The sequence below is a fragment of the Notechis scutatus genome, chromosome 6 (genome assembly GCF_049901735.1).
Source record: "Notechis scutatus isolate UNSWTSFEM ecotype Mainland chromosome 6, rNotScu1.2, whole genome shotgun sequence".
In the NCBI taxonomy this organism is placed as follows: Eukaryota; Metazoa; Chordata; class Lepidosauria; order Squamata; family Elapidae; genus Notechis; species Notechis scutatus.
The window spans coordinates 51,502,512-51,530,120 of record NC_142014.1 but is presented as its reverse complement, the minus strand read 5'-3'; the positions used below and the strand labels follow the sequence as shown (position 1 = coordinate 51,530,120).

General features: G+C 43.0%; 1 protein-coding gene across 1 annotated transcript in view; it reads left to right on the top strand.

Moving 5' to 3' along the window:
* The window catches only part of EP300 (EP300 lysine acetyltransferase), a 99,831-nt gene that overhangs the window by 21,429 nt on the left and 50,793 nt on the right, over positions 1-27,609 (top strand). The window contains exon 3 of the mRNA XM_026694809.2: positions 8,715-8,891. Coding sequence (XP_026550594.2) covers positions 8,715-8,891 — 177 coding nt within the window. The remainder of the gene's footprint in view (positions 1-8,714; positions 8,892-27,609) is intronic.

Here is a 27,609-nt window from a genome sequence, read left to right as displayed (position 1 = left end):
AGTCCTCCTCCCACCTTCATGGGGCAGAGGATCAATCTGGGTCCTTCTGGATCACAGATTCTCCATCAATTACGAGAAGAGCCACCTGGCTCCTACCACTCATTTACCACACCTGCGGGTGATTATAGACACCTCATAATGGGAGGCTTACCTATTGTAGGAGCATCAGGACAGCATAAAAGCATTGGTGAACTGGATCCAAATGATCTGGTCAGTTCCACCTGTTCTTTCACAGCTCCTGGGCAAGATGGTATCCTCCATCGCAATCGTCCCTGGGCACACCTACACACAAGAATCTTACAGTGGTTTCTCCTACCCTACCAAAGGTCCGTCAAGAGAAACTCACCTACCAAGGTTTGAATTCCACACAAGGTTCTCCAGTCCTTCCAGTGGTGGATGTCCTGTGCCATGACAAGGGGAGGTGCCTTCAAAGAGTCCAGCCACCTAACAATCAGTACTCTTCGCTGGGGCACCCATTTTCAATCACAGTTGGCACAAGGGCAGTGGTCGTAGGACAACCTGATGAACAACATCAACTGTCTGGACCTCAAGGCAATCCACCTGGCCCTCACATGGTTCCAGGGCAAGGTCTCTGGCCATCACGTTCTCATTCTGACGGACAATGTAGCGACCAAGGCCTACATCAACCATCAAGGAGGCACCCACTCCAGGTCTCTCATGCGAGAGGCAAAGCAATATTGGGACAAAGAATGTATAGGCAGACTGGCTAAGCAGGACTATAGTCAACCACTTGGAGTGGTACCTGCATCCAGAACTGTTCAGGGAACTCTCAGAATGGCTCAGGACCCTATTTGTATCCCGTTAACTAGCCAAGTGCCGAGGTTTTACTCCTGATTTGCAACACTGGGGGTGGAGGGGATAAATGCACTCCTCATTCCGTGGCCTTGAGGACTATTATATGCCTTCCCCTCTCTTCCCTTGATCCCAGGTGTAATCAGGAAGGTATTGGCGGATAAGTCAAAGATATTACTCCTTGCTCCTCACTGGCCCAGACAGCCATGGTTCGCAGATCTGGTCAGCTGGTCTTTATCCAGGCCCTGGAGGGGATTCCACAGAGCAAAATATCCCTCAGTCAGGGGGCTCTAGTTCACCCAGAACCACAATGGCTTCAACTGACCATATGGCATTTGAGCGGAGAGTTCTGAGACAGGGAAAAATTTCTGTCAGGGTGATCCAGATAATCCAGGCCTCCAGGAGGCCATCAACTAACAGAATCTATGACTCGACTTGGAAGGCCTTCTGTAGCTGGTGCTCCAAGGGCAACATTGGCCCCCTTGTGGTATCCATAGTCCAGATCCCAGAATTCCTATAGGAGGGCTAGACAGGGACCTATCCCATAACACTATACACAGGCAGGTGGCAGCTCTGTCATCAGTATTGTCATGCGGGGATCTGGAGTCCCTGGCACAGCACCCTATTGTGCGCAGCTTCATTAAAAGAGCAACCAACTTGAAACCTCCAGTGGTACACAGGTATCTCACCTAGGATTTACTCAAGGTCCTGCAGGCACTCTCCTTGTTGCCCTTCGAGCTGTTATGGGCAACCAGTCTGTGCTTCCTCACCTGCAAGGTAGCCTTCCTTGTGGGTATTACCTGGCCAGACAATTTTGGAGCTGGTGGCCCTTTCCATAAGGGAGGACTTATGTGTATTCTATTCAAACAGAGTGGTTCTGCAGCTGGATCCCTCCTTTCACTCCAAGGTTAATTTCTTGTTCCACGGGGCACAGGAAATAATTTTTCCAGACTTCTGTCTGGGCCCGCTTCGTTCTTTTCCTGTCCCCTGGAAAAGAAGTGGCACACCTTGGATGTCAGGAGGGCCCTCCACATCTACATCAAAAGAACAGCTCCTTTCAGGAAAGCAGTCTCTATTTGTGTCCTTCCAGCCTTCTACACTGGGTAGCAAGGTTACAGCATTGACAGTAGGCTGGTAGATACGGGCATGCATCACCAAAGCATACGAGCTTCATGCTGTCCTGTTGCCCAAGCCCACTCTACCAGGAGCACTGCCACAACGGCCGCATGGGCAACACAGGCCTCCCTAGAGGAAGTGTGTAGTAGGGCAGCAACTTGGTCCTTACTGCCACCATTCATCTCAGACTACAAGCTGGACACCTTTGCTTCGACTGAAGCAGTCTTTGGCAGACAGGTTCTCCAGAAGATACACACAGGCCTGGAGACTTGGCACTGGACTGCGGCCCACCCTTAGGACAAGCCAGCTTTGGTATGTCCCATTCTTTGGATTCTCTGCTCAGCATACTGGAGAAAGAGCGTTGGTCTTACCTAATACGCTCCTTCTCAGTGTGCTGAGAGAGAATCCAACCCCACCCTTGTGACCATCTGGTTCAGAGTCCAGGAGTGGACAACAAGATCAGTAATGCATCAAGTCAACTGCTATACCTTCATCAAAACTGGGACACAGTCAACAGAGGCGTGGCTAAAAAGTTTAAAAGGACTCAGTCTCTGGGCAGAAAGGCGGAGTTAACCCATTCTTTGGATTGTCTCTTAGCACACCGAGAAGGAATGTATCAGGTAAGACCAAGGCCCATTCTATTGAATGTTGTACAATTCTCTAATTTATGAGTTAAAATAAAAATAAAATAACCAAAGATTAAAATCAAGTTCATATGTTATAAAACATCAATAAACAGTGAATAGTAATTTTTCAGCCATTTTATAATGGATGGAGAATTAGTGTTCTTCCAACTTCGTATGTTTTTGTTGGCAGTTTTAATTTTTTTATAATTAAAAGGTATATCTATAAATTGCAAAACAAAATATGTGAAATAACTTGTATCCAAATGATTGCCAGCCAATAAGGCAGAAGGGACGGCCATATAAACAAATGTTACAATGTTATAAGCTTTGTATCTCCAGTAATTACAGGTAATCCTCAACTTATGATCACAATTGAGCCCAAAATTTATGTTGTTAAATGAGACAATTTTGTTAAGTGTATTTTGTCCCATTTTATGACCTTTCTTGCCATAGTTGTTAAGTGAATCACCACGGTTGATTAGTAACACAATTGTTAAATAAATCTGGCTTCCCCATTGATTTTGCTAGTCAAAAGGTTGCAAAAGGTGATCCCGTGACCTTGAGACACAGCAGTCATAAGTATGAGTCAGTTGCCAAGCATCTGAATTTTGATCACATGATCATGGGGATGCTACAAGGGTTGTAACCAGAGGTGGGCTGCACTTTTGTTGACAAAGGGTTTGCTGGTCGTGAATGAGTGTTTTGGAGCTGGAACGCAGTTTCAAACAGGCAGCTAATTGACCCAGACAGCTCCTACTGTACAGCAGGGCGGCGTGGAACTTGCCTGGGCAGCCTGGGCAGGGGAAAAGTTAGTTATTTAGGGAAAGCATAGCACAAGGGCGGGTGGACGGGCCCAGCCAGAGATCACAACAAGGGGTTCGCCCAAACCTCGCCGACCATCCAGCAGCCCACCACTGGTTGTAACTGAAAAATGGCCAAAGTCACTTTTTTCATTATCATTGTAGCTTTGAACAGTCACTAAATGAACTGTTGTAAGTCAAAGACTACCTGTACATATTCTGTTGTAAGTCAAAGACTACCTGTACATATTCTAAGTGAAAAGTAAATATTCAGTAGGTGTTAAATAATCTGTCAAAGTGCTTTTCTTTAGGTCTAGATAGGGAGAATAGACTAAGATTGAATCCTAGCAAATGGAGCAACTTCAAATGGAGCAGGTTCAAAGGCCTGTGGTTTCCAGAGATATATGTTTAGTTCTGAAAGGAGTTGCACTTCTCTGTTTACAGGGGATCCTCTTGGACTCACAACTCTCGTTCAAGGAACAGGTAGCTGTAGCCAAGAGGTCTTTGCACAGCCCATATTTTGTGCCACTCACAACATTTTTTGAAATAAAGGGCTTGAAACATAACATTTCAGTTGTTGTCTCCATTCTGCGGAATGCTGTATCCCAGCCTTTTAAATAAGCCCCTTCCTCCTGACCTTCAGAATGTCAGTAAAGACTTGGCTAAGCATTAGACACAGGTTTACTATGATTCTCTCTCTGGATAAGTCATTATTTTTAATTGTGTTTGAGGATTATTGGTTCCCAATATAAATTGATATTTTATAATAAAAAACTTGATTTTAATATTTGCTTATTTTATTTTTATTTTAACTCATAGACTGGGGAATTGTATGCCACTCAATAGAATATTTTGATTGGAGTAGCCTGTAAACTCAGTAAAGTAAATGGACACATGTTGAATTAATCTTAACTTTAAATCTCTAAAACTGTTACACAGCTGTCAAAAGTGATCTATTTGTCTGCATTCTTGACTATCTAATGTAGCGTATTATAAATAAAAACAGTTTATAAATAGTTTTTAAATGCCTTATACCAGGAGTGTCAAACTCAAGTCATCACGGTGGCATCACATGACCTATCAGGACTTTTTCCCCTTCACTAAACTGGGTGTGGGTGTGGCCAGCGCATGACGCATCTGGCCCACGGGCTGGGATTTTGACGCTCTGCCTTATAAAGTTATATGTAAAAATTAATGCTTCTTAAGTCATTAACTGTATTTCTTAGACTTAGCTTGTACTTTATTATTTACTTTATATTTAGCAAGTTGTCATTCTCTGAAAAATTATTTTGTGTGTGTGGATGTTAATGAATTTGAATGAAATAGTAATTCTGAAGGGTCCTGAGGGGCAGTAGAACAAAGTGATGACGTAAAAAAAACCTTAACCAAATAACTCTATAAAACTTGGGGCAGAGTGAGTCCAAATGCCAATACATTTGTACTTGGTTCCAGCACAACAAAATAACAATTGCACAAAAGACAAACTGAAAAAGTATATATATATGATGCACAGAAAACTGCAGATATATGCATGTAGAGGAAGAAACACAAAATCATAAAATGTCAAGTTGTTCCTTTAAACTTTCTGTTAAAGGATTCTTCCTGCAACTTCCTTGATTCACTATCTCTAACTTATCTTATGCATTCTTTGGTTTCTGAGATGGCTGAACATGATTCAAAACAGAAAGTTATCCTCAGCTGCATGCCATTTTTAGTTTCAGCCGAGCTCTGAGGTTCAGAGGCATTTTCTAAATAAAATAGGCAATGGAAATCAGCAGTGTGATTTATAGCATCACAGTTAAATTATAGACAATAATAAGTATTGGACCAGTCTTTTGACTTCGAATATGTGAGCCATGTGTTTCATACTTTACTATTTAAACAGTACACATAACTTCATGTTTTTATTGAGTTGCGTTAAGTAGAACTTTTTTTTCTTAAGTTGAAAAGTACACAGCATTGCTTATATTTTTAAAAGTAAAACATAGTTGTCACAGCTGGTGATAGTCAAGGGGACTGAGCAAATCAGGGCTTAGATGGGAGATTTCCAAGGAATTTAAGAATGCACATTGACTGAGAAATTGAAAAGTATCTGGAAGATCTATTTTCAGCTGCTTCTGCCTTTTAGAAGGCAGGCAAAGTTAAGTTCAGCAGAAAACCATTCCAATGGAACAAAAAGTAGTGCCTCTGTCCCTCAGCTACAAAAAGTAGTGCCTCTGTCCCTCAGCTTCCCACACTAGTAAAAGTGGGAAGCTATTAACTGTTTTTTCCCAGCAAGATTGAATATGTTCAATATGTTCACCCAATTCTAGTGGGTGAATGCAGTCCTGAATACCAAACCATAAAGAGCTTTGTAGATTAACACTACAAGGACTAAATAGTACTAGGACAGGGCTGTCAAATTCCCGGCCCACAAGCTGGATGCGTCACGTGCTAGCCATGCCCATGCCCAGTTTAGCTAAGGGGGGGAAAAGTCCCAATATGTCACGTGATGCCACCATGACGATGTGAATTTGACACCCCTGTACTAGGAAGTTAGTGCAGGGTCCATAACACAGATGTAATGTACTGCCCCTGACTGACACTTCCAAATGATCTTGGAAGTGATAGCAAAAGACTTATTAATATGGTATTAATATGCAGTTAAGCATGAACAAATACATTTACAGTTGTGAACCAAACATATAATTCGATCTTCACAAAAGGGAAACAATTATGGTTAATCTTATAATCAAGCAACAAGTTATATAATATGTGCATGCTTAAGAAGTGTTCATGAAAGTGCATTTGTGCATATTGTACTGTCTTTTTGCTGTCTGGGAATATTTTTTTCAGTTCAATTACATTGGAATGGTGAAGGAAGTATGATTTTATATAAACTTTGTTTCATGTGGTTGTAATATTAAAAAATAGAGAAGTGTGCAATTCACAAATTGTCTACATTTCCATGCTTTAAGAATCATGTAACAATGTAGTTGGCTGCCTTCTAAAACATTTGAATTCTACTTCGTTGTTTGAATTGAATTTAAAGCTTTTCACCAATGCTGGTCATGCCACTGCTGTGATTACAGTTGTATATTTTTCTTACTACAAACTTCCAGGTCCCATCTCTTTTTCTGAGGTAGTAGATTAGTAAATCACTCCTGAATTTACACTGTTCTTTGGGAGGGATCTCAGTAACCTGCAAAATGCAGTACAACTGCAGGAATGCTCCCTTTCTAGAAATCTTACACAAAATGAAATCTCAAAAGTAAATTTGCAAATTATCTATTATGCAGAATCTCTCATAATTTATGATGAAATATTGGCTAACAAGACTGCTTTATTTTGGGGATTTGGGGTATAATTAATTTCTATTGTAACACTGAAATTATCCTTGCCACTCAATAGCATCTGTTGCTGCACCTGCCCTCTTTCATGTGGTGAGTTCTTGTAATCTTTCTATTGCATCTGTAACAGCAACCTATCTCTATAATATCAAGGATAAAAAGTGCCAAAGAGCTGTTTAATCTATCACACTAGAAACTGTAAAGTATGTTTTATAGATCATAATTTGGACTGTAGAAATAATTTTGGGCAAATATGGATAAGATCTAAAGGATTGTGCATTATGTTCCATTTATATATTAGTAGGGCTTTCCTAGTGCTCTCCCTCCTATTCTTTCTGCTGCAGATGTTCATGCTTCTTCCATTTGCTTCTGAAAGTGGATGGTAGGATTAAGCATAATAAGCATGATGCCAAAAGTTGTAATCAAAGTTAACTTGACAACCTCTTTTCCTATTTATTCATGCAATTATCTACTTGCTCTGGTTATGAACAGAGGTATTTTAGGTATTTTGCCTTCATTCATGAGAGCTATTTTAGCCCTATCCATTATCAGATAATATTTACCTTATTTAATTTACTTGAGAAAATTTATATGGTCACACAACTCATTTTCAGTGATTCTGGATGGCTTACAAAGATAAAAAATCTCATAAAAACAATAAAAAGTGATGCCTCACCTACGTGGTAATAGCAAGAAGTCAAACAAGCCACTTGCTTGTTGGCAAAACTTGCTTGTTGGCAAAACCAAAAGTCTTCAGGGCCTTCTGAAAGAGTGTCAAAATGGAAGCCAGTCTTATTTCTGTGGGGATGATGTTCCACGGAGAGGGAGTTACAAAAAGAGACAGCCATTCTTGGTCTTGCTAGATGTACTTGCTAGATGTACCCATAACATTCCTTGCCTCGTCTCTCTGATAGTCCTTCAAATAACCTGGTGCCAAGCCATGTAGGTCTTTAAAGATGACTATTAGCACCATGAATTGTACCTGGAAGAAAATTAATAGCCAATACACATGTGCACATGTGTCATCTCCTGCAGGAGCTGCATTGGCTGTTGATTTGCTTCCAGGTCCAATTCAAAGTGTTAGTTATCACCTTTGAAAGTCCTAAAATTTACATATTACTTAAATTATATGAACTAGATAGTATAAATCAATTTTTCAATTTAATTTATAAGCTACACATTTTGCTATCTCCAGTGACTCTATGCAGTCTTTAAACATGCATTGTTTAAAAACTGTGGCTTTAAGTCATATTTTTTTTGAACGACAACTTACTATCTTCTGGTTTCTAGTTTGATGACTTTGGCCTCCATACCAAATTATCTCTATGTATATGCACTTAAGAAATAATATAAACTTGCTAGTCACTATTAACAGATAATTATAAAAACTCCTTTCTAAGTTTTTATTTTGAGGGAAAGAGGAGGACTTGATATAGTAATGAACTGTGAACATGATGAAAGTTATATGATGTCTTAATATGTAATCAGATTAAACATTTTATGGAGTCTAAGCTAGATATTGAAATCTGAAAGCTATAAAATCTGAAAGTTATATTCAGTTAATAGAATCTAGTTAAAGAGTATAACAAACTGAAGCACATTCAAATACATGTTCAGTTATGAACTCTTTCAATAGGAATAGTACCAATTTAAATTATATTTAATAAGTTTAATTATCTGGGGAAAACTTGTAAGACTGAATTAGAAATGAACTATATTACCATTAATAGTAATGAATCGTTTTGCTTTTTTTTGTTTTTAAGAATTCCTTATTAGAATAGCATTCATGAAAGGTTGGATAGGAGATAGGGCTATTCTAGGTAACAGATAACAGATAATCAGAGTTGGAAGGGACCTTGTAGGTCATCTAGTCCAACCCCCCGCCCAAGCAGGAGACCCTATACCATTTCTGACATATTCACTACATCAAGACAGTTTGTGACATTAAAATATTCATGCTTACTTTATATTCCATGAAAGTCAAAATTAAAAATCCTTAACTGATCTATCACTTTTTACTTAATTTTTAGATGGGAATGATGAACAACCCCAGCCCTTATGTCCCGCCATATAGCCAAAACACTGGGCAGCCAATTGGAGCCAGTGGACTTGGTCCCCAGATGCAAAGTAAGCCGGTATTACCTAACAGTTTGTCACAGTTTCCAATGGACAAGAAACCAGTGCCTGCTCCTGTTATGCCTAACATGGTAAGTAGTAATTTTAGCAGAAAATTCTTTTACAACTAATTTGGAATAATGCAGTATTTCTGTGCTAATGATTTACATACTGTTTCATTGCTTAGTTGTCTCTGAAACTACAGTGGGAAAAGATGTTTTGGAATGGGAGAGTAAATTATCATTGAAGTCTAACTATAAATAAGTTACTGGATCTAGAAGAAGAAATGTTTCAACTGAATTATCATATCTTCTGTGGAGTTTTCTCTGATCTTTATCTTTTGCCATATTTTTGTCATACACTTTTACTGCACCATTGAATCACAGGTGGGGCTGCTGGAATTTATCATTCAGCATCATTGGAAGTCACAAATATCGGTTCTGATTTAAAGCACAGATTTAGTTTTCTTTTTCTGGTTGACATTCTGGAAGCTCAAAGAAGAAAAACAATCTGTAATTGTTCTGAAGTGGCCATACAGTTAAAGTAGTAATGATTTAGGAATATATTAGGAAAAACTATATTACTAAAACTATGGTTATTATTACTCAGATTACTATGCTGAAAATTAGTTTAAAATGTATGCAATTGTTGTAGAACAATATAACATTTTTCATCTCTTTATCTTCAAGTAGAAAAGATGCTGGATTAATGTGCATACATACCACTTGCCATAAATTTCAGTGGTAACTGAAACTGGCTATGGAGATGGTGCTATACTCTGTGAGGGGATGTTTATAGAGTAGAGTGATGGTAATTCTTAAAATATAAGGAATAGAAACTTTTCCAGGATAGCAGAAATTGAAAGAGAACTGAGTGACCTTCACTGGAGAAAATGAACAGTGGAAAGATTTATGGTTGGAGAAATGTAATATGTATGGTATTTTTAGAGTAAAATTGAGGCAGTAAATTATTGGGGAGTTTGAAGACTGTGATAGCAACAGCAGAGTAGCCTGGGAGAAATGGGGGGAAATGATAGCAACCATAAGAACAATGTGTTGAGTGAATATGAAAGGCCATTAATGGTGATAAAGTGAATATAAAAGACTAGTTGTAAAAAATTGCTATAGGGACCCTATAAGAAAAAGCCTAACTAATTTTTAATTTAAAAAAATCATGCTTCCCCACAAAATAAATTATTGCAGCTTTATATAATTTGGGGTAGGAGGAAAAAGGCAATATTTCTTTGTGTATAGTTTGTAAATTTCAGTTAGTGTGTATTTTAAAAGCTCTTACCCTAAGATCCTCCAAAACTATAATTTGAGAATGTGGATAATTGTGGCCTATATACTGATGAGCTTCACAAGTGTAAATGTCTGTATTATGTTATTCATAATTTCAGATTCTTTTGCAATCACATTCACATTTATTTGTTAATAAATTATGACACAATCTGTTGTCATCAACCCTCTGTTTACCAGATCTATTTAACCAACTCTATTCTCTACTTAATGTTTTAGAATTGTTTTAAATTCCAATGCAACATCTACATCAGAATTGATATAAGGCTTTTAATATTATTTGAGACTATCAACCAGATTGGTTTTCTTTTTTTTAAAAAAAAATTGACTTCTATGTTTAGTGAACTAATTCAATTTTATTAGGAAATAAATTTCATGGAACAGCACCTTTTACTTAAGTTTTAATTTCATAATATAGAGGAGGTCGTCCCTATTCTGAAAAGGACTGTTTGTACCCCTCTATAAAAATTTCTACTGATCCAGAATGTACAGGTAGTCCTAAAAGTAACTATTTATTTGATGACCATTCAGAGTTACAATAGCACTGAAAAAGAATAACGTGATTATTTTTCATACTTATGATGATTGCACCACCCCCATGGTCACTTTATCAAAACTTGGACACTTTGCAATGTCCTGGGGTCATGTGATCACCTTTTGCAACTTTCTGATAAGCAAAGTCAGTGGGGAAGCCAGATTCACCCAACAACTGCAGTGAGTTACTTAACTGTGGCAAGAAAGTCATAAAGTGGGGCAAAATTTACTTAACTGTCTCACTTAGCAATTAAAATTTTGGGTTCAATTATAGTCATGAGTCAAGGACGGCCTATATCATTTTGATATTTATAGCTCCAAATAAAATCAAATAGAAGTGCATAAAATCTCTCCCCAGAATAATAATCTGAAATCACCCACAGAAATATTTCAAATGGTTTTATCTTTTTATCTGCATCAAAGAAAGAAGTTGTATACTTTCTCTCCAGAATGTCCTTCACAGGGAGTCTCATTTGCCACCTTCTCTCTCAATATTTAAGGAGCTTGGGAGTTGAGTGACATATGGATTTAATAAATAAATATCTTATTTTAATTCTTTAATTTCTTTTGTGTTTGTTATTGTAATGTAATTGTGCTGGCTTGATAAATTTATTAAAGTCTCATCTCAGATTTGGTGTTGAGGCATCCTAGAATGCCCATGCAGGGATTTGGGGCTTCCATAATAACCATGGATCTGTCTCATTGTATTTCTGGTTAGCACGCATTGCATATCATTTCATTCATTCACTCACTCACTCGCTCATTGATTCATTCATTGTATTGGGCAAGTGGAAGGTGATCTGAAAGGAAGGGATTTTATAGCTGTTCCCTTCTTGTAATGAATCTACTTTCTATTTAGATTAGGCTTGCAGCAGCTATTTATCTTTGCAAAAAAGGCACAGAGAGCATTCCCACTTTTTTCCCACTTCGGATCTGAACAGCTGAATTCTGTCCACAAATATTCCTGTTTCAGAATACTTGCAATTATCTTTAGTAGGGATTTTTCCTTTCAAAAATTCTAACAGTTTCAGACTACATTGATCCATTTAACACTTATATTTCATAAATATAAGTTACCTAAATTAGTCACACATTGAACTGCAGAAATTGAAAAGACTACTGATACCACCTGTAGTAGTGCCTGCAGTCCAACTTCTTTATTTCAGATTCCATTATATTTTTGTCAAGTAATTATTTTTATTTTGAAAAGGATTTGGTGTAGCAGTTAAGCTGCCATGCTAGAAATCAGGAGATTGAATTCTATGCCTGTCTTTAAGTACAAAGCCACTTGGGTGACCTTGGGCCAGTCACCCTCTCTTAGTCCTAGGACGTAGTAATGGCAAACTACTTCCAAAAAAACCTTGTTAAAAAAACTGCATGGAGTAGTCATCTCAGTGAAAAACTAACTCAGTGGCCAACACAGTTTAGTTAGTTGAACTGTGTAAACTTTTTGCTGTCTTACTTTACTCAAATATTCAATGCTATACACTTCTGAATGGATTGTTCTCCAGAGTGGTGTTGATAGGATCCTGACAGTGTGGGATGACTCTGGTCTGCTTGCTCTTTGGATTGAATTGTTTACACTGAGAACACGCCTCTTCCTCCCTAACGGTCCCCATTTTTTCAATTCAGTCTACTGCTCAATATGACCAACCCATGCCCCAAGAGGTGCAAAGATGGATTTTGGAGTCCATCCAACGGGGTTACATGGCTGGCATTCAGCAAGGCCGCCATCAGGCTCCTATGTTACAAGGACTTCCTAGGGCAGTTAGCCAAGGGATACCTTGTCAAATTCAGAGAGATCCATCAGAATTTGAAGTTCAGTATTCTCCAGTCTCTTCTGACAGAGTCAATTTGAGAGCTCAATAGAGGAAGGTGAGATTGAACAGGATTTGTCAGAGGATGATAGGAGGGTCCCAGATAAGCCAGCTCTTAAAGGGCTTTTTAGGCCTCACTTGTTTAGGTCTTTACTTTTTAAGGCCAAAAATGCAACCAGATTGGATCTGGATACTGTTTTGCCAGATACTGCTCTGGGCATTACAGAACCCACTTGGATCTTATATTTGCTGAACCAATGGAAGAGGAGGAGGTGATTCCATCTCCAAAGCTTTTTTTGAATATGGTTCAGCGACAACTAGACTTGCCAGGGTCACGACCCAAGTGGCACTTCTTTTGATAAAAAATATTATAATGTGGCCACGCCTCTGGCTGATACCTTACAACTTCCCGAAGTGGATGATTCAGTACTGGCATTGGCATTGTCTTCAAATATGCTGAATGATGCAGATGATGTCCTCAAGGCAGATGATAAAAAGTCCAAGCTGATGTTGCATAAGACATAACAGGCTGCTGCATGGGCTGTGAAGACCACTATAACAGCGTCCTACTTCACTACAGCCTCTTTGATTTGGCTTCGCCAAATGCAGGAGAGGGTGCCCACCGGTGACATCAGGACCCACCAGGATTTTAACAAGGTGATCCCTCTGGCAGAGTACTCAGCTGATGCCATCCTGAATTCGGTGAAGTTTGCTTCCAGGGCCATTGCATTGGCAGTGACAACTCGACGCCTTCTGTGGCTCAAGTATTGGCAGGCCAACACCAAGCGATGATGGAAGCTGGCGTCAGCTCCATATAAAGGTGACAACCTGTTTGGGGACCCACTGGAACCAGTCCTAGTAGCAGCCAGGGACAAAAAGAAGATCCTGCCTTCTCTTTTGCGCAGAGCAGATAACAGGTTTTCACCATCTTTTCAGTGGTCCTTTCATTCCTCTTATCACAGACTGACCTTTCAATGAGCTCAAGAGTCGTTTGGTCAGAGGCAGGACTTTCAGTTGTCCCATGGGTTTGGGGACAAGAACAAGCCCCAAACACAAAACGAGCGCTCCTTTCGAGGGACTGGAAACCATCCCTTCCATCGCCCCAAATGACTACCATACCGAGTCTCCCATTGGTGGCAGACTAAGCCTTTTCATAGACCAACGGGAGCAAACAACAATGGATGCTTGGGTGCTAGACACGACAAGGTCCAGTTTATCCCTAGAATTTCAATCCAAACCCCCGAACTTCTTTATCCGTTGCCCAACCTCAAAAGATACAACCAGGAGAAATCTTATGGATACTATTCAGCATTTACTGTTAATACATGCGATAGCGACAGTTCCAGAAAATCAGCAGGGGCATGGATTTTATTCAGTACCATTTGTCATACCAAAGAGCTTGGGGGGATGGAGAGCAATTCTCAATCTAAAAGGACTGAATCATTACCCAATATACAGAAAATTCAAAATGCACACTCCACAATCCATTCTGCAGAGTGTCAGGAAGGAAGATTATTTGACATCCATTGATCTCACGGAGACTTACCTCCTCATACTGATTCGGCCAGATCACTGTCAGTACCTGAGGTTTTGCTACGAGGGCAGACATCTACAATATAAAGCCCTCCCGTTCGGCCTGGCATCAGCGCCCAGAACCTTCACAAAGATTCTGGCAACATTGACAGCCCATCTCAGAACCATCCTGTCTATATACAATGCTACCTGTACGATATTCTAATTCAATCGTCATCACATAGGCAAGCAGAGGAGGACTTAACCCGCAGATGTTGCAGGCCCATGGGTTCTCAATCAACACCAGCAAGAGCCACTTTGCACCAACCACCCGTTTATTCCACCTGGGGGCGATAATAGACACAGTAGCCGGGGTGGTCTCCCTCTCCCCAGAGTGAAGGATAGACATCCAGGGTCTGGTGAGTCAAGCGAGGTCCCTCAGAGTAGCTTCGCTTGCTCAACTATCTCAGCTGTTGGGCAAGATGATCTCTTGCATTGCAATCGTACCATGGGCTCGACTGCATGTAAGGGACCTGCAGTGGTTCCTACTCCCATTTCAGAAGTCAGGTCTGAGCAACTCACTGTCAAAGGTAAAAGTACCTACCAAAGATGTTAACATCATTACTTCGGTAGAGGTCCCAGGCGATGATCAAGGGGTGTTTGTTCAGAGAACAGGGCCGTCTCACGATTACAACGGATGTCAGCCTCTCGGGCTAGGGGGCACATTTCCAAGACCTAGTGGCTCAGGGCAGATGGTCAGACATAGATTTGAAGCACAACATCAATTGGCTAGACCTATGAGCAGCTCACCTTGCTCTTAGGGAATTCAAGGACAAGATTGCGGGACAGCACATTCTCCTTCTTATAGACAATGTGGCCACCAAGGCGCATATCAACAGGCAGGGGGGTACTCATTCCAAGCCCCTCATAAAGGAAGACAGAACAGCTGTGCCGCTGGGTGGAGAAGTACCTGGGTTCCATCAAAGCACAGCACATTTCAGGAGTGAGGAATGTGAGGGCAGACTGGCTGAGCAGGGCCACTGTAGATCAATCCAAGTGGCACCTGCATCCAGTCCTGTTCGAGAAGATATCAGACCGTTTTGGTCTTCCGATGGTGGACCTTTTTGCAATTCCTTCAAACTGTCAGCTGCCAAGATTTTTTTACAAGATTCCCAGAACAGAGGGTGGAAGGTGTAGACGCGCTCAGGTGCCCATGGCCGTGGGGTCTTCTTTATGCCTTTCCACCACTTCCATTCATTCCAGGGTTGATCAGGAAGGTCATCAAAGATAAGCGGAGGTTCTTCTTGTAGCCCCTCATTGGCCCAGGCGATCATGGGTCTCTCAATAGCCAGACCATGGAGAACCCCCCCCCAAAAGGATCTCAGCCAGGGGCCAATAGACCATCCGGAGCCTCAGTGGCTCCAATTGGCTGTCTGGCACTTGAGCGGAGAATTCTGATGGGGGACACTTTCTCCTCCTGGTGATCAGAACCATTCAGGTGGCCAGGAGACCATCCACCACCAGAATTTATGATGCAACACGGAAAGCCTTCTGCGAGTAGTACGCAGTGAAGGGAGTACAATACATTCTCCTATGAGCTGTTCCGAGCATCCAGTAGTGGGAGGTGCTTCAGTCTCTGCATTCATAGGCTGAGCTTGAAATTGAGGAACGCTCCTCCTCCTCCACGTGACTCCTCCACAGCGTTCCCCAGTTTTTGCTCAGCCTCGTGCGAGACAGGCAGTGCTTTACATTTCTCCTTGGCCGAATCAGGAATTTTCGATCTCACAGTCTCAATAGAGTTGTTTACAGGTTTGAATTGTTTCCCTTTCTCTTTAGCCTCTGTGCAATTGCTTAAATTGGCAACCTTGCCTCCAAGGGGAAGCGCAGTTTGCGCCCCCAAGGGAGGCGAAGGGAGGGTCAGTAGCGACTTCGCACTACCTCCCATAGCCGGAAAATCCCCCACTCTGCCTTCGTCTGTTTGCCGCTTCGTTTTCCTTCGTCGTTACCCAGCGGCTTGTTATTTTCGTTCCGTTTGAGTCGTATCTTGTTTTTTCCCCCCCACCTTCAAACACCGTCTTTTCTTTTAAGAGGAGAAGGGCTAATCTCCCCTTCCCTGGCCGCCTCTGTAGGCAGAGCTTCGGCTTCGTTCTCCCAGGCGGGTAAAAAACGCCACTGAGAGGCGCGATGTGCTGAGGGACGCCATTTTGGGAGTCTCCTCGTGGCTGCGCGCCATTTTGTTTTTCTACTTAATTCTGTGCTGTGAGTGGAATTTATTTTAAAGTAACAGGTTCTCGCCTGGCTTTTCAGAGTTATTATTCCTCCTTACTAGATTGTACTCGTGATCAATTTTAAGGATCGTTGGCTTAACCCCACAGCTCAATTCCAGCGGTGCAGCAGCTGCACCCAGGCCTTGTGTCCGCCTGTGCAGAGAAGCTGCTGAAGGCCCCATCTTTAATTTCTATCCGGGCCTAGGCATTTCGAAATTTGGCTGATTGGCTTGTCTTGTCTCTCTTTTTTCTCATTGGCAATTTACCATTCAAACTACTCTATCCCAGGAGCGGGGATACAATTGCACCAGCCATCCTATATTTCATTACTGGCATAATATTGATATCATATATCTTGGCAGTATAATATTTTAAGTCACAAAAATATTATCACTGAGGTAATTTGTATGTGGATCTTTTTATTCTGAGGGTTTTTCTCGCATAGATTGGAAGTATCTAGGCAACGTTTGATGAAGTCTCATTCATCATCTTCAGGCTTCTGTCTTCAGCTCTGTGCTTCTCAGAGTGAATGAGAAGCACAGAGCTGAAGACAGAAGCCTGAAGATGATGAATGAGACTTCATCAGCTCATAAACAGCTACCTATAATCTTATTAAGAAAACCAAATCTATATATATATATATATATATAAAAAGCACAACTACAATGACGTGGGAAAATACCCAAACAAAGCTGAATGCCATACTTATACATATACATATACATATATATATATATATATTAAATTTAAAAAGTAATAAAAAAAATAACAAAAAGGGGGACGCGAAATATTTGATCAGGGCAACCGTTCTTGCCTCAGATCGGACCCTGGGCGTGCCAACCACCTTATATTGATTTCTAACCTATTGCTGCAATATATAAATCATTGAAATGGCAGATGGTAACACCTCTAGAGGATCTTCATTGAAGGCAAAAGCCAAAACCCATCATTTGCGCAAGCAGGCTAAAGAGACCTCCAAAGCTGCCCAGAGAGACGCCTTAAGGCGCCACAAGGCCCTGCAAAAGGAAATTGACAAGCGAGCTAAGGAAGCACTCAAGGTGCCTCAGGCTCTTCCATCCCCCAGTCCCTCTACCTCCGCTCATCCCACCCCCCACCCCCTTTAGATGTTTCCTTCTCATCCAGGCGCAGCTTGCCCTCACAGGAACAACAGACTCAGGTTCCTGGAACACCGGCTAGAAGGGCTCCAGAAGCCACCTTCACCCCAACAGCAGCTGGCCTCCGTCAAGAGGAGTCTCTCATTGAGGAGGTGCCAGAAAGAATAAGATCCTGGGTGGAGTTGGCTATTCGCCAAGGGATCGCAGCCGGAATCCAACAAGCAACCAGGCATAGTCATTATCCGGCGGTCTCTTACCAGGAGTCTCAATCAGTAAGGTCCCTGCCCAGGTCGGATCAACATCAGGCTCAGGTACCCTTGCAAAGGGAGACCCCCCTTCAAGAGCAGGAGGAGGAGGGGGAAGAGGGGGAGGGAGAACTGGATCAGTTCATGGAACCAGACGAGATTTGGGGTCTATGCACTACAGCGAGCCCCTATCAGAGGCAGATCCTCTAGAAGGCGAAATGTCCGAGGACAAGGGGCTCACCCCTGACCAACCCGCCTTTGCCGGCTTATTCAGGCCTCACCTATTCAAGTCCTTGTTATTCAAGGCCAAGAATATTTCAGGCCTAAGTAAACAATCACCAACAGACCTCCCCGCTCCTTCAACGGAGGGACCAGAGGACCTCATCTTTAACCAGCCCGTTGTAGAGGCCGAGGTTATCCCAGCCCCACCCATCTTTGCCGACCTGGTGCAAAAGCAACTAGCGTCGGCAGTGGTGCCCCCAGCCCCCTCTAGTCACGACAAAAAATACTTTAATTTGGATCCGGAATTTTCAAAATTATTAAGCACCCCTGAGGTAGACGAGCCCATTGTGGGCCTTGCATCCTCCTCAACTCCGACTGATGCACTAGAGGCCCTTAAGCCAGAGGAAAAGCGGGCCGAGCTGGCCCTGGCAGGGCTCATCAGTCGGATGCATGGGCCATCAGATCGGCTACGGCCGCATCTTTTTTCACAAGGTCATCCATTCGATGGCTCTGTCAGCTCAAGCAACATGTCCCTACATCCAAAATCAGGGCACACCAGGACATTGCCAAGCTCACTGCTGCAGCCGAGTTTTCTGCTGATGCCACATACCATGCAGTTAAATTTTCGGCAAGGGCAATTACATCTCACGTCACAGCCCGCCGTCTACTCTGGCTGAGACACTGGCAAGCAGACTTTAAGAACAGAGCCAAGCTGGCTTCCTCCCCCATAGTAGGAAACAAATTGGCCCTTCCCTGGACCCCCTACTGATGGAGACCCACAGTAAGAAAAAATTCCTTCCTTCCCTTACACGAAGGTCAGATTTCAGAACTTCCCAGCCCTTTCGGAGAGGTTCCTTTCGGCCCTTCTACCAAGCCCCCTTCTCCCCCAGGTATCAGAGGCTCCCACCGTTCAGGTCAGGACAACTCCAGGATAGAGCCAATTCCGGAGACAGGAGCCGGAGGGGCAGTCAATACAAAAGGCCCTTTCGGGGAGCCGGAAGCAGGCCCTTCCGACGTCCGAGATAGGTTAAGGGACACTGTCCCCATTGGCGGACGTCTTAAGTCGTTCGCGAGTCAATGGGACTCTTCCACCTCTGACTCTTGGGTCAGGGACACCATTAGATTTGGGCTTACGCTTGAGTTTCAATCCACTCCCCCAAATTTCTTTGTCATCCCCCCTTTCCAGGGACCCGGTCAAGCGTAATCTAATGGATTCCGCTATCCAGCATCTAAACATAAAGGCCATCCAACCAGTACCGTCCGAGCAACGGGGGCGGGGCTTTTACTCTCACCTCTTTGTTGTACCAAAAGACTCGGGGGTGGGGGGTGGAGAGCGATCTTAGATCTAAAACGACTCAACCGCTTCCTAACATACCGCAAATTCAAAATGCACACCTTGCAATCGATACTGCTGGGCATCAGGCAAGGGGACGTGCTCACGTCCATAGACCTGACGGAAGCGTATTTACATATTGCCATTAGGCCTTCCCATTACAAATTCTTAAGGTTCTGCTACAACAATCACCACTTTGAATACATGGCCCTTCCCTTTGGACTGGCCTCCACCCCCAGGACCTTCACTAAGGTACTTGCAGTGCTAGCTGCCCACCTTAGGAACATTCCCATTCGTCTCCAATGTTACCTGGACGACATTTTAATCCTGTCCCCCTCTACCCATCAAGCAGCGAGGGACATCCAGGCCACTCTAACATCTCTCCAAGAACATGGTTTTCTCATAAATTGGAAGAAGAGCCAATTATCCCCATCTACTCGAATAACTCATTTAGGGGCTGTCATCGATACGGTGGAAGGCAAGGTCTACCTGTCTTCAGATAGACCACTTAGTATTCAGAAATTGGTTAGGGAGATCAGGCGCCGTAGGAGGGTAGCCTTACTGGATTTGTCAAAATTATTGGGAAAAATGATATCATGCATTTCTATTGTTCCCTGGGCCCGTCTTCACACCAGATCCCTCCAGTGGTTCCTGCTCCCGTACCAGAGATCCGGCAGAAGCAATTCCAAACTCACGGTCAGGGTACCTCTCAAGATCCTCACGTCCCTTCTTTGGTGGGCCAGACCGGGCATCAACAAAGGCTGCTTCTTCAAGGAGCCTCAAAGGCTGACTATCACCACAGATGCCAGTCTATATGGATGGGGTGCCCACGTCCAGTCACTCACATCCCAGGGCAGATGGTCTGCAATAGAACAGGCGTGCAGCATCAACTGGCTGGAGCTTCCTCCCCCAGGTACGCGGGCAGTACATTCTCATTCTAACAGACAACGTGACAGACAAAGCACATATCAACAAACAGGGGGGCACACAATCAATACAATTAATGAGGGAAGCCGAGCGCCTGTGACCGTCTGGAGGTTGAGCGGAGCAGCTTCAGGAGCGAAATGCTCTCCAACAGGGTCATTAACACCATCCTAGCTGCCAGACGGCCCTCAACCATTAGAATTTACAACGCCACATGGGCCATTTTCTGTAGATGGTGTAGCAAGTTTCAAATTAACCCCGTTTCCCCCTCTGTCGCACAGATTTTAGAATTCTTTCAGGAGGGACTTGACAAGGGCTGTCTCCTAATACACTGAGACGACAGGTAGCCGCTCTGACATCAGTTCTTTCTTGTGAGGGTTTCAGTTCCGTCTCTCATCACACACATATACGGGCTTTCCTTAGAGGGGCCACCAACTTACGCCCCCCAGCAGTGCACCGTTACCCCACTTGGGACCTTAACAAAGTCCTTCTCTCTCTCACCAAAGAACCTTTCGAACCTTTGAGGGAGTCAAGCCTCCAGTTTTTGACATATAAGGTAGTTTTCCTTGTAGCCATTACATCCGCTTGGCGCATATCGGAAATAGCAGCCTTGTCGGTCAGACAAGACCTCTGTGTCTTTCATGCCGATCGGGTGATCCTCCGTCCCAATCCCACATTTTTGCCCAAGGTCAATTCAGCTTTCCATAGAGCCCAAGAGCTCATCCTTCCGAATTTTTGTCCCAGACCATCACAGGAAAGGGAAAGGCAATGGCACAAACTTGATGTAAGGCGTGCCTTGCGAATCTATATCAAACACACCGAGTCCTTCAGAAAATCGGAGGCATTATTTCTTTCCTTTCAGCCCAAAACACTAGGTCACAGAGTGTCATCGTCCACTATAGGCCACTGGATCAGGGCGGCCATAGCTAAGTCTTATCAGTCCCAGGCCCTGCAGGTGCCCAGAGGCATAACTGCGCATTCCACTAGGAGTGCGGCAACTTCGGCAGCCTGGGCTACCCAGGCACCAATAATCGAAATCTGCTGGGCGGCGACTTGGGCTTCCCCATCTCCTTTCATCAGGCACTACAAAATTGATCTGTTTGCATCTGTGGAGACTTCATTTGGCAGAAGGGTTCTGCAACGGGTTCTTAGGGACCCTGAGGAGATTCTGAACCAGACGGAGTCCCTCCCGTAGGACAGGCCAAGCTTTGGTATGTCCCACTACTGGATGCTCGGAGCAGCTCATAGGAGAAAGGGCGTTGGTGCTTACCTGATATGCCCGTTCTCTTTGAGCTGCGAAGAGCATCCAGCCCCACCCTTTTTTTCCATCTGGTGGGACCTCGTTTTTTCAGCCAAGGAACCTTTTTTAGGTAGTAGGGATGAAAGCGCCTTTTTTTCCTCTCGTCTTCGCAAAACTGGGGAACGCTGTGGAGGAGGAGGAGCGTTCCTCAATTTCAAGCGCAGCCTATTAATGCAGAGACTGAAGCACCTCCCACTACTGGATACTCTTCGCAGCTCAAAGAGAACGGGCGTATCAGGTAAGCACCAACGCCCTTTTCAGCAATAGTGGTCCAAGTACTGGACTTTTTTTGCAGGCAGGGCTAGATAAGGGCTTAGCCCTGGCCACTATTCATAGACAGATAGTAGCCCTTTCAACAGTCTTGACTTTTGGGAGCTTTGAGTCCCTATCACAGCTCCTGGTGGTACGTAGATTTCTCAGGATCCACCAATTAAAAACCGCTGGTGGTGCATAAATACCCCACCTGGGACCTATCCAAGATGCTTCAGGCACTTACATCTGCACCTTTTGAACCTTTAAGATCTGTCAGCCTACATTTTCTAATGTATAAGATGGTTTTCCTCATAGCCATAATGTCGGCCAGGAGGATATCAGACCTGGTGGCCCTATCAGTCAGGGAGGACCTCTGTATTTTCCACATCAATAGAGTTGTCCTATGGTTGGATCCTGCCTTCATACCTAAGATCAATTCCTATTTCCACTGTGCCCAGGAATTGATCTTGCTGGACTTTTGCCTGACACCATCTCAGGTCCGGGAGAGAGTCTGGCACATATTGGACATAAGGCAGGCCCTCCATATATGTATATCAAACTGACTGCAGCTTTTAGGAAGACGGAGGCCATGTTTGTGTCGTTTCTACTTCTTCTGGGACAGAAGATTATACCATTGGCCATTGGCAGATGGATTAGGGGCTGCATTGCTAAGGCGTATGAAGTACAAGGACTTGCCAAGCCACGACAAATTATGGCTCACTCCACATGAAGCGCGGCCACGACGGCTGCGTGGGCTACCCAGGCTTCAGTGGATGAAATTTGCAGAGCGGCAACCTGGTCGTCACCTTCATCTATTATTAGGCATTACCGACTCAACACATTTGCCTTGGTGGAAGCTGCTTTCGGAAGACAAGTCCTGCAACAAGTACTTTCAGCATCACAGGCTCAAGACCAGCCAGTGACCCACCCTTAGGACATCAGCTTTGATATGTCCCATGCTGCCTGGATCCTATCAACACCACTCTGGAGAAGGGGTGTTGGTTTTACCTGAGACGCTCCTTCTCAGAGGGTGGAGATAGGATGCAGCCCCATCCTGGAGACCGTCTGGTTCGGGGTGCAGGAATGTGTGTGGACATTTGCCATTATCAACCATGTGCATCGCTTCGACCTCATTGAAAACTGGGGACCGTTAGGGAGGAAGAGGCATGTCCTCAGTTTAAACAATTCAGTCTAAAGAGCAAGCAGATCAGAGTCATCCCACGCTGTCTGGATCCTATCTCTACCCTCTGAGAAGAAACGTCTCCGGTAAGACCAACACCCCTTCTATGAACTTGAATCTTTCTTGGTGTTCATCTTGTCAAAAAAAAAAATACATTTAGGTTGTGTACTACCTCACATCATGCTGATTGAGAAGAATGGCCTACCCTTGTATAAAATTTTGTTTTGTTTTTTAATTTTTTTTATTGTTTTATCATAGAAAATAAAATACAAAACAGTAAAACAAACAAAATGAAACAAAACAAAAGCATCTATTCAACCCTAATAACAACAAAAAATAGTGTACAAAAAACAAGAAAAATTGATCAATTAAATTTAACATGTAGGATCTTCGTTGGCTGGGTGCTAAAACAAAAGAAAAAGCAGTACATTGTATAAAAATTGTTAACGATATTAAGCACACTGTATTCAATCTTCAGATTTGATAGATAGTAATTTGGAGGATCCAGAAGATTTTATGCTGTTCCCTTTGATAATCTTTAATTAAAAAAATTAGACCATCAAGTTAAATCCCACTCAGTGCACGATTCAAACTAAAATATCAACTGATGCCTGACTTTTTAAAATTATCTTAACTGTTCTAAAAGGTTATTAAAAATGCTTTTATCTCATCTAGTGAACTTGCTCTTATGGAAACTTACCTCTTCTGTCAATTTTTCTGATAACATCTCATTTCTGTATAATCTGATAAGTCTTCACCCTTTCTTATCTCAAGTGTGGCCACTTGCTTTGCCAATGCTCTTTTTTTTATTCAGGACGTGATACATGGTTCTGCTTGCTGCACAATAACCAGGTTGTTTTACAAGTCACAACCATAGATTTCTCTCTGTGTATTTTTGTGTTTTAATATCCTACCAGTTGAGGATTATTTCTTCTTCCCATTTCAGGCCATTGTTAAGTTAGAGGGAAAATGTTAATTGAATTCAGCTTATAAAACACTTGTTTGCTCTCTCAGTAACTTTACTTATTGGAAATACTTTGCTTTTAATTCTTTCTATAATCTCCATTTATGTGACAGGAAGTAGTTATTTCACCACCCAATTTAGGCAAATCAGCACCGTCATAACCTTTGGAATTGGGAATTGGGTGAATTACTTTTTTATCTGTATATGTAAAAGCCAAGTACCACTCACTCATCATGAAATCTCCAGAACCATAAAGCCTACAAACTTGAAATTTGGCATGTATGTTCCTCTTGGCTTCTAGGTGCTCGCTAAGAAAGGATTTTTCGAAATGACCATTGGATCATTAGTATTTCAGTAGCATTTCTTATACAGTAATTAACATGCTCTGGTGCTAAGGAGTTCTTCTCCCCCTCCCCACCTGAAAAGAACTCTGTTCCAACTGCCAGTTGCCTTATATTAACACGCTCTGATGCTAAGAAGTTAGACATTCTACCCCCCCCTCCCCACCTGAAAAGAACTCTGTTCTAACTGCCAGCTTCCTCAGTTCAAACTGGCAGATGTTCCATTCCTTCACTCAGGAGCAACCTGTGGATCCTTACAGTACTAAACATAGGTACCTCACCAAAATGTCTACACCTTCCACCTATGGAACTGTTTCTGGACTCAAGGTGGCGGGAGCGATATGCCCTTATGTGTTTCAATCACCGACCACCACTGAGCCAATGGATTGTGAACCAAATTTCCCGTGCATAGCCCGATCACATAGTTTCGTCCCAAAGCATGGGTATAGTATTTCTTATACAGTAATTAACACACTCTGATGTTAAGGAGTTCTACTCCCCACCTGAAAAGAACTCTGTTCCAACTGCCAGTTGCCTTATATTAACACGCTATGATGCAAAGGAGTTAGACATTCTACTCCCCCTCCCCACCTGGAAAGAATTATGTTCCATGTATCAGTTGCCTCACATTCCGTTACTTCAGTTCAAACCAGCAGAGGTTCCACTCCCTCCCTCAGGAGTGGTCTGAGGCTCTTTACAGCAGTGGTCCCCAACCTTTTTTGTACCAGGGACCAGTTTCAAGCACAAACACTTTTTCAAGGACCGGGGGTGAGAATCGAGTTTTGTGGTTTGCTTGCAGACGTTTCATTACCTGACTAGGTAACATCTGATGTTGTTACCTAGTCGGGTAATAAAACGCCTGCCAGCAAACCACCAAGTTCAGGGAGCGCCTCGGCCCTGCCTCCCTCAGCCCCATCCCTCAAGTGTCTCCCTCCCGCCCTCAGGTGTCTGCCTCGTTCCTCTCTCAGTCGCTCTCACTGCTCCACCAGCCCAGGAAGAAACTGCTTCAAAGAAGCCGGGGGCTTTTCCTGTCGCCGCAGCTCCTCCGAAGCGCCCGTTTACCCCCACCCCCGCCCGCCCACGCGCGGTTCAATCCACAGTGCTCCGTTCTGCCTGCCTGCCTGCCTGCCTTCTTCGTTTCGAGCAGCTTCGGCTGATAAAAAGAGGCAAATAGTTATTATTCTCAGCCGAAGCTGCTCCGAAACGAAGAAGGCAGGCAGGCAGGCAGAACGGGGCACTGAATTGAAGCGCGGGCGGGGGGTGGCGGTAACGGGCGCTCGGAGGAGCTGCGGCGACAGGAAAAGCCACCCTCGGCTTCTTTGAAGCAGTTTCTTCCTGGGCTGGTGGAGCAGCGAGAGAGCGACTGAGAGAGGAACGAGGCGGGAGGAAACCGAAGCCGCTGAGCCAGAGAGCAGGACAGGCTTCGTTGCTTCCTCCCTCCCCTTCTTTCATTTGTGTCCTTGATCCCGATCCCAGCAGCATTCACCGAAGGCGAAGAAAGCCGCCATTTTTTTTAATTTTTTTTTATTTGCGGCCCGGTACAGAGTGCTCCACGGACTGGTACCGGTCCGCGGCCCGGTGGTTGAGGACCCCTGCTTTACAGTACTAAATGTCAGTGCCTCACCAAAATGTCTACGCCTTCCACCTATGCAACAGCTTCTGGATTCAAGGTGGCGGGAGCGATATTCCCTTATGTGTTTCAATCACCGACCACCACTGAGCCAACAGAATTTCTCCTGCATAGCCCGATCACATAGTTTCATCATGAAGCACAGATATCCAGCTAGTATTTCATAATTGGGTACACAATCACCCAGAACACAGAACTAATCTAGTTGCTTGTCTAGTTGTCTGTTCCTGCTGTACTCTATCTGGAAACTGGTTGTTTTTTTCTTAAATGTTGTATTTTCCTTTTACTGTTTATATTCATTTAATTTGTATGCTATCCAATCCTGAAGGGTCTAGGTGATTTACAAGTTTACCTGAAAATCTTATCTTCTGTTTAATCAAAAGGCATCATGAACACAAAATGAATAGTCAATAGATCTTAGTGTGTATAGGTAGTTCTCAACTTACAACTATTCATTTAGCAGCCATTAATAATTACAACAGTGACTTATGACTGTTTTTCACATGACCGATGCAATACCCCTGTGGTCATGTGATCAAAATGTGGACACTTGGCAACTGGCATGTATTTATAAGAGTTGCAGTTTCCCAGGTTCATGTGATCCCCTTTTGTGACCCTCTGACAAGCAAAGTCAACGGGGAAGTCAGATACACTTAACAACTGAAATGATTCACTTAACTGTGGCAAAAAGTTCATAAAATGGGGCAAAACTCACTTAACAACTGTCTTAGCAATGGAAATTTTGGGCCCAATTGTGATTGTATGCAGAGGACTTCCTGTATCTCTTCTTTGTACACTGGGATAATCCAAAATAATTGTAGATTATATGGTCAAAATTTGTCATATTGATTTATCTTTATGGTCAGAAATCAAATAAGGACAGAAATAGTATGTTCTTTATCAATATTTCTATAAAGCACGTATCAGATTGTCACATACATTGTTCTCCTTTGGAACATTCAGGAGCTAAAATACGTTTAGTTACTGATCAACTCCCTATACATTGTGTAGTTAGGCATGGATTGAACCTTTTTTCTTCAGATTTTTGTTTGTAGTAGCTATTGGCATGGTAAATTGTGTTGCAAGAAAGTGTTCATTCATTAAAGAAGTCTTTAGCATTTCAGTTCAGAGTTGTGGAAATGCTGTTGCTCTCTCCAGAAAGGGCAGATTTTTTTCTCCATTGCTTTCACAAATTAGTTTTCTTGCTGTAGCAGGGGTGTCAAATGGAAGGACCACAGGCCAGGTCTGCCCATGGGGTACTTAAATCAGGCCCACAGCGCTGGCCTGGGAACAGCAAAGGATGGGCCCACGTGCCTCTGAAATCCAGTTTGACACTTCTGTGCTAGAGGAAGAGTAAGTTTAGTACCCCAAATATTTATTTCAACTTACATTAAGTAATTTGATAAATAGATTCATCCCCTTTAGAGAAGCAGGTATTATACTTATCTGGGAGTAAGAGCCATTGTACTAATTAATTTTATTTATAGAGTCAGTAGACATGGTTTATATACAGAGTACTTATGCCTTTTGTTTAGAGCAATGTTTCTTAGCCTTGGCAGCTTTCAAATGTGGCCTCCAACTCCCAGAATTCCTTAGCCAGCCTCAATACTGGCTATAAATATATACAAAGCCAAGGTAATCCACTATTGATTTTGATGGAGGGTGAGCAAGCTTGATTGTCAGGGTCAGGGAAGGAAGCAAAGCAGGATACTGTAGAGTACATGTCTATATTTTTTTCTTTTGTCTTTTGGAGAGATTGTTTCAGGTACTTTTCAGTTAACTCTGAACAGGCATGAATATCTTGGGGAAGTGGGGTGTGTGTGTCGGGATGGTAAATAAGTTGCTTTGACTTCATTAAGTTACCAATTTAGCTTAA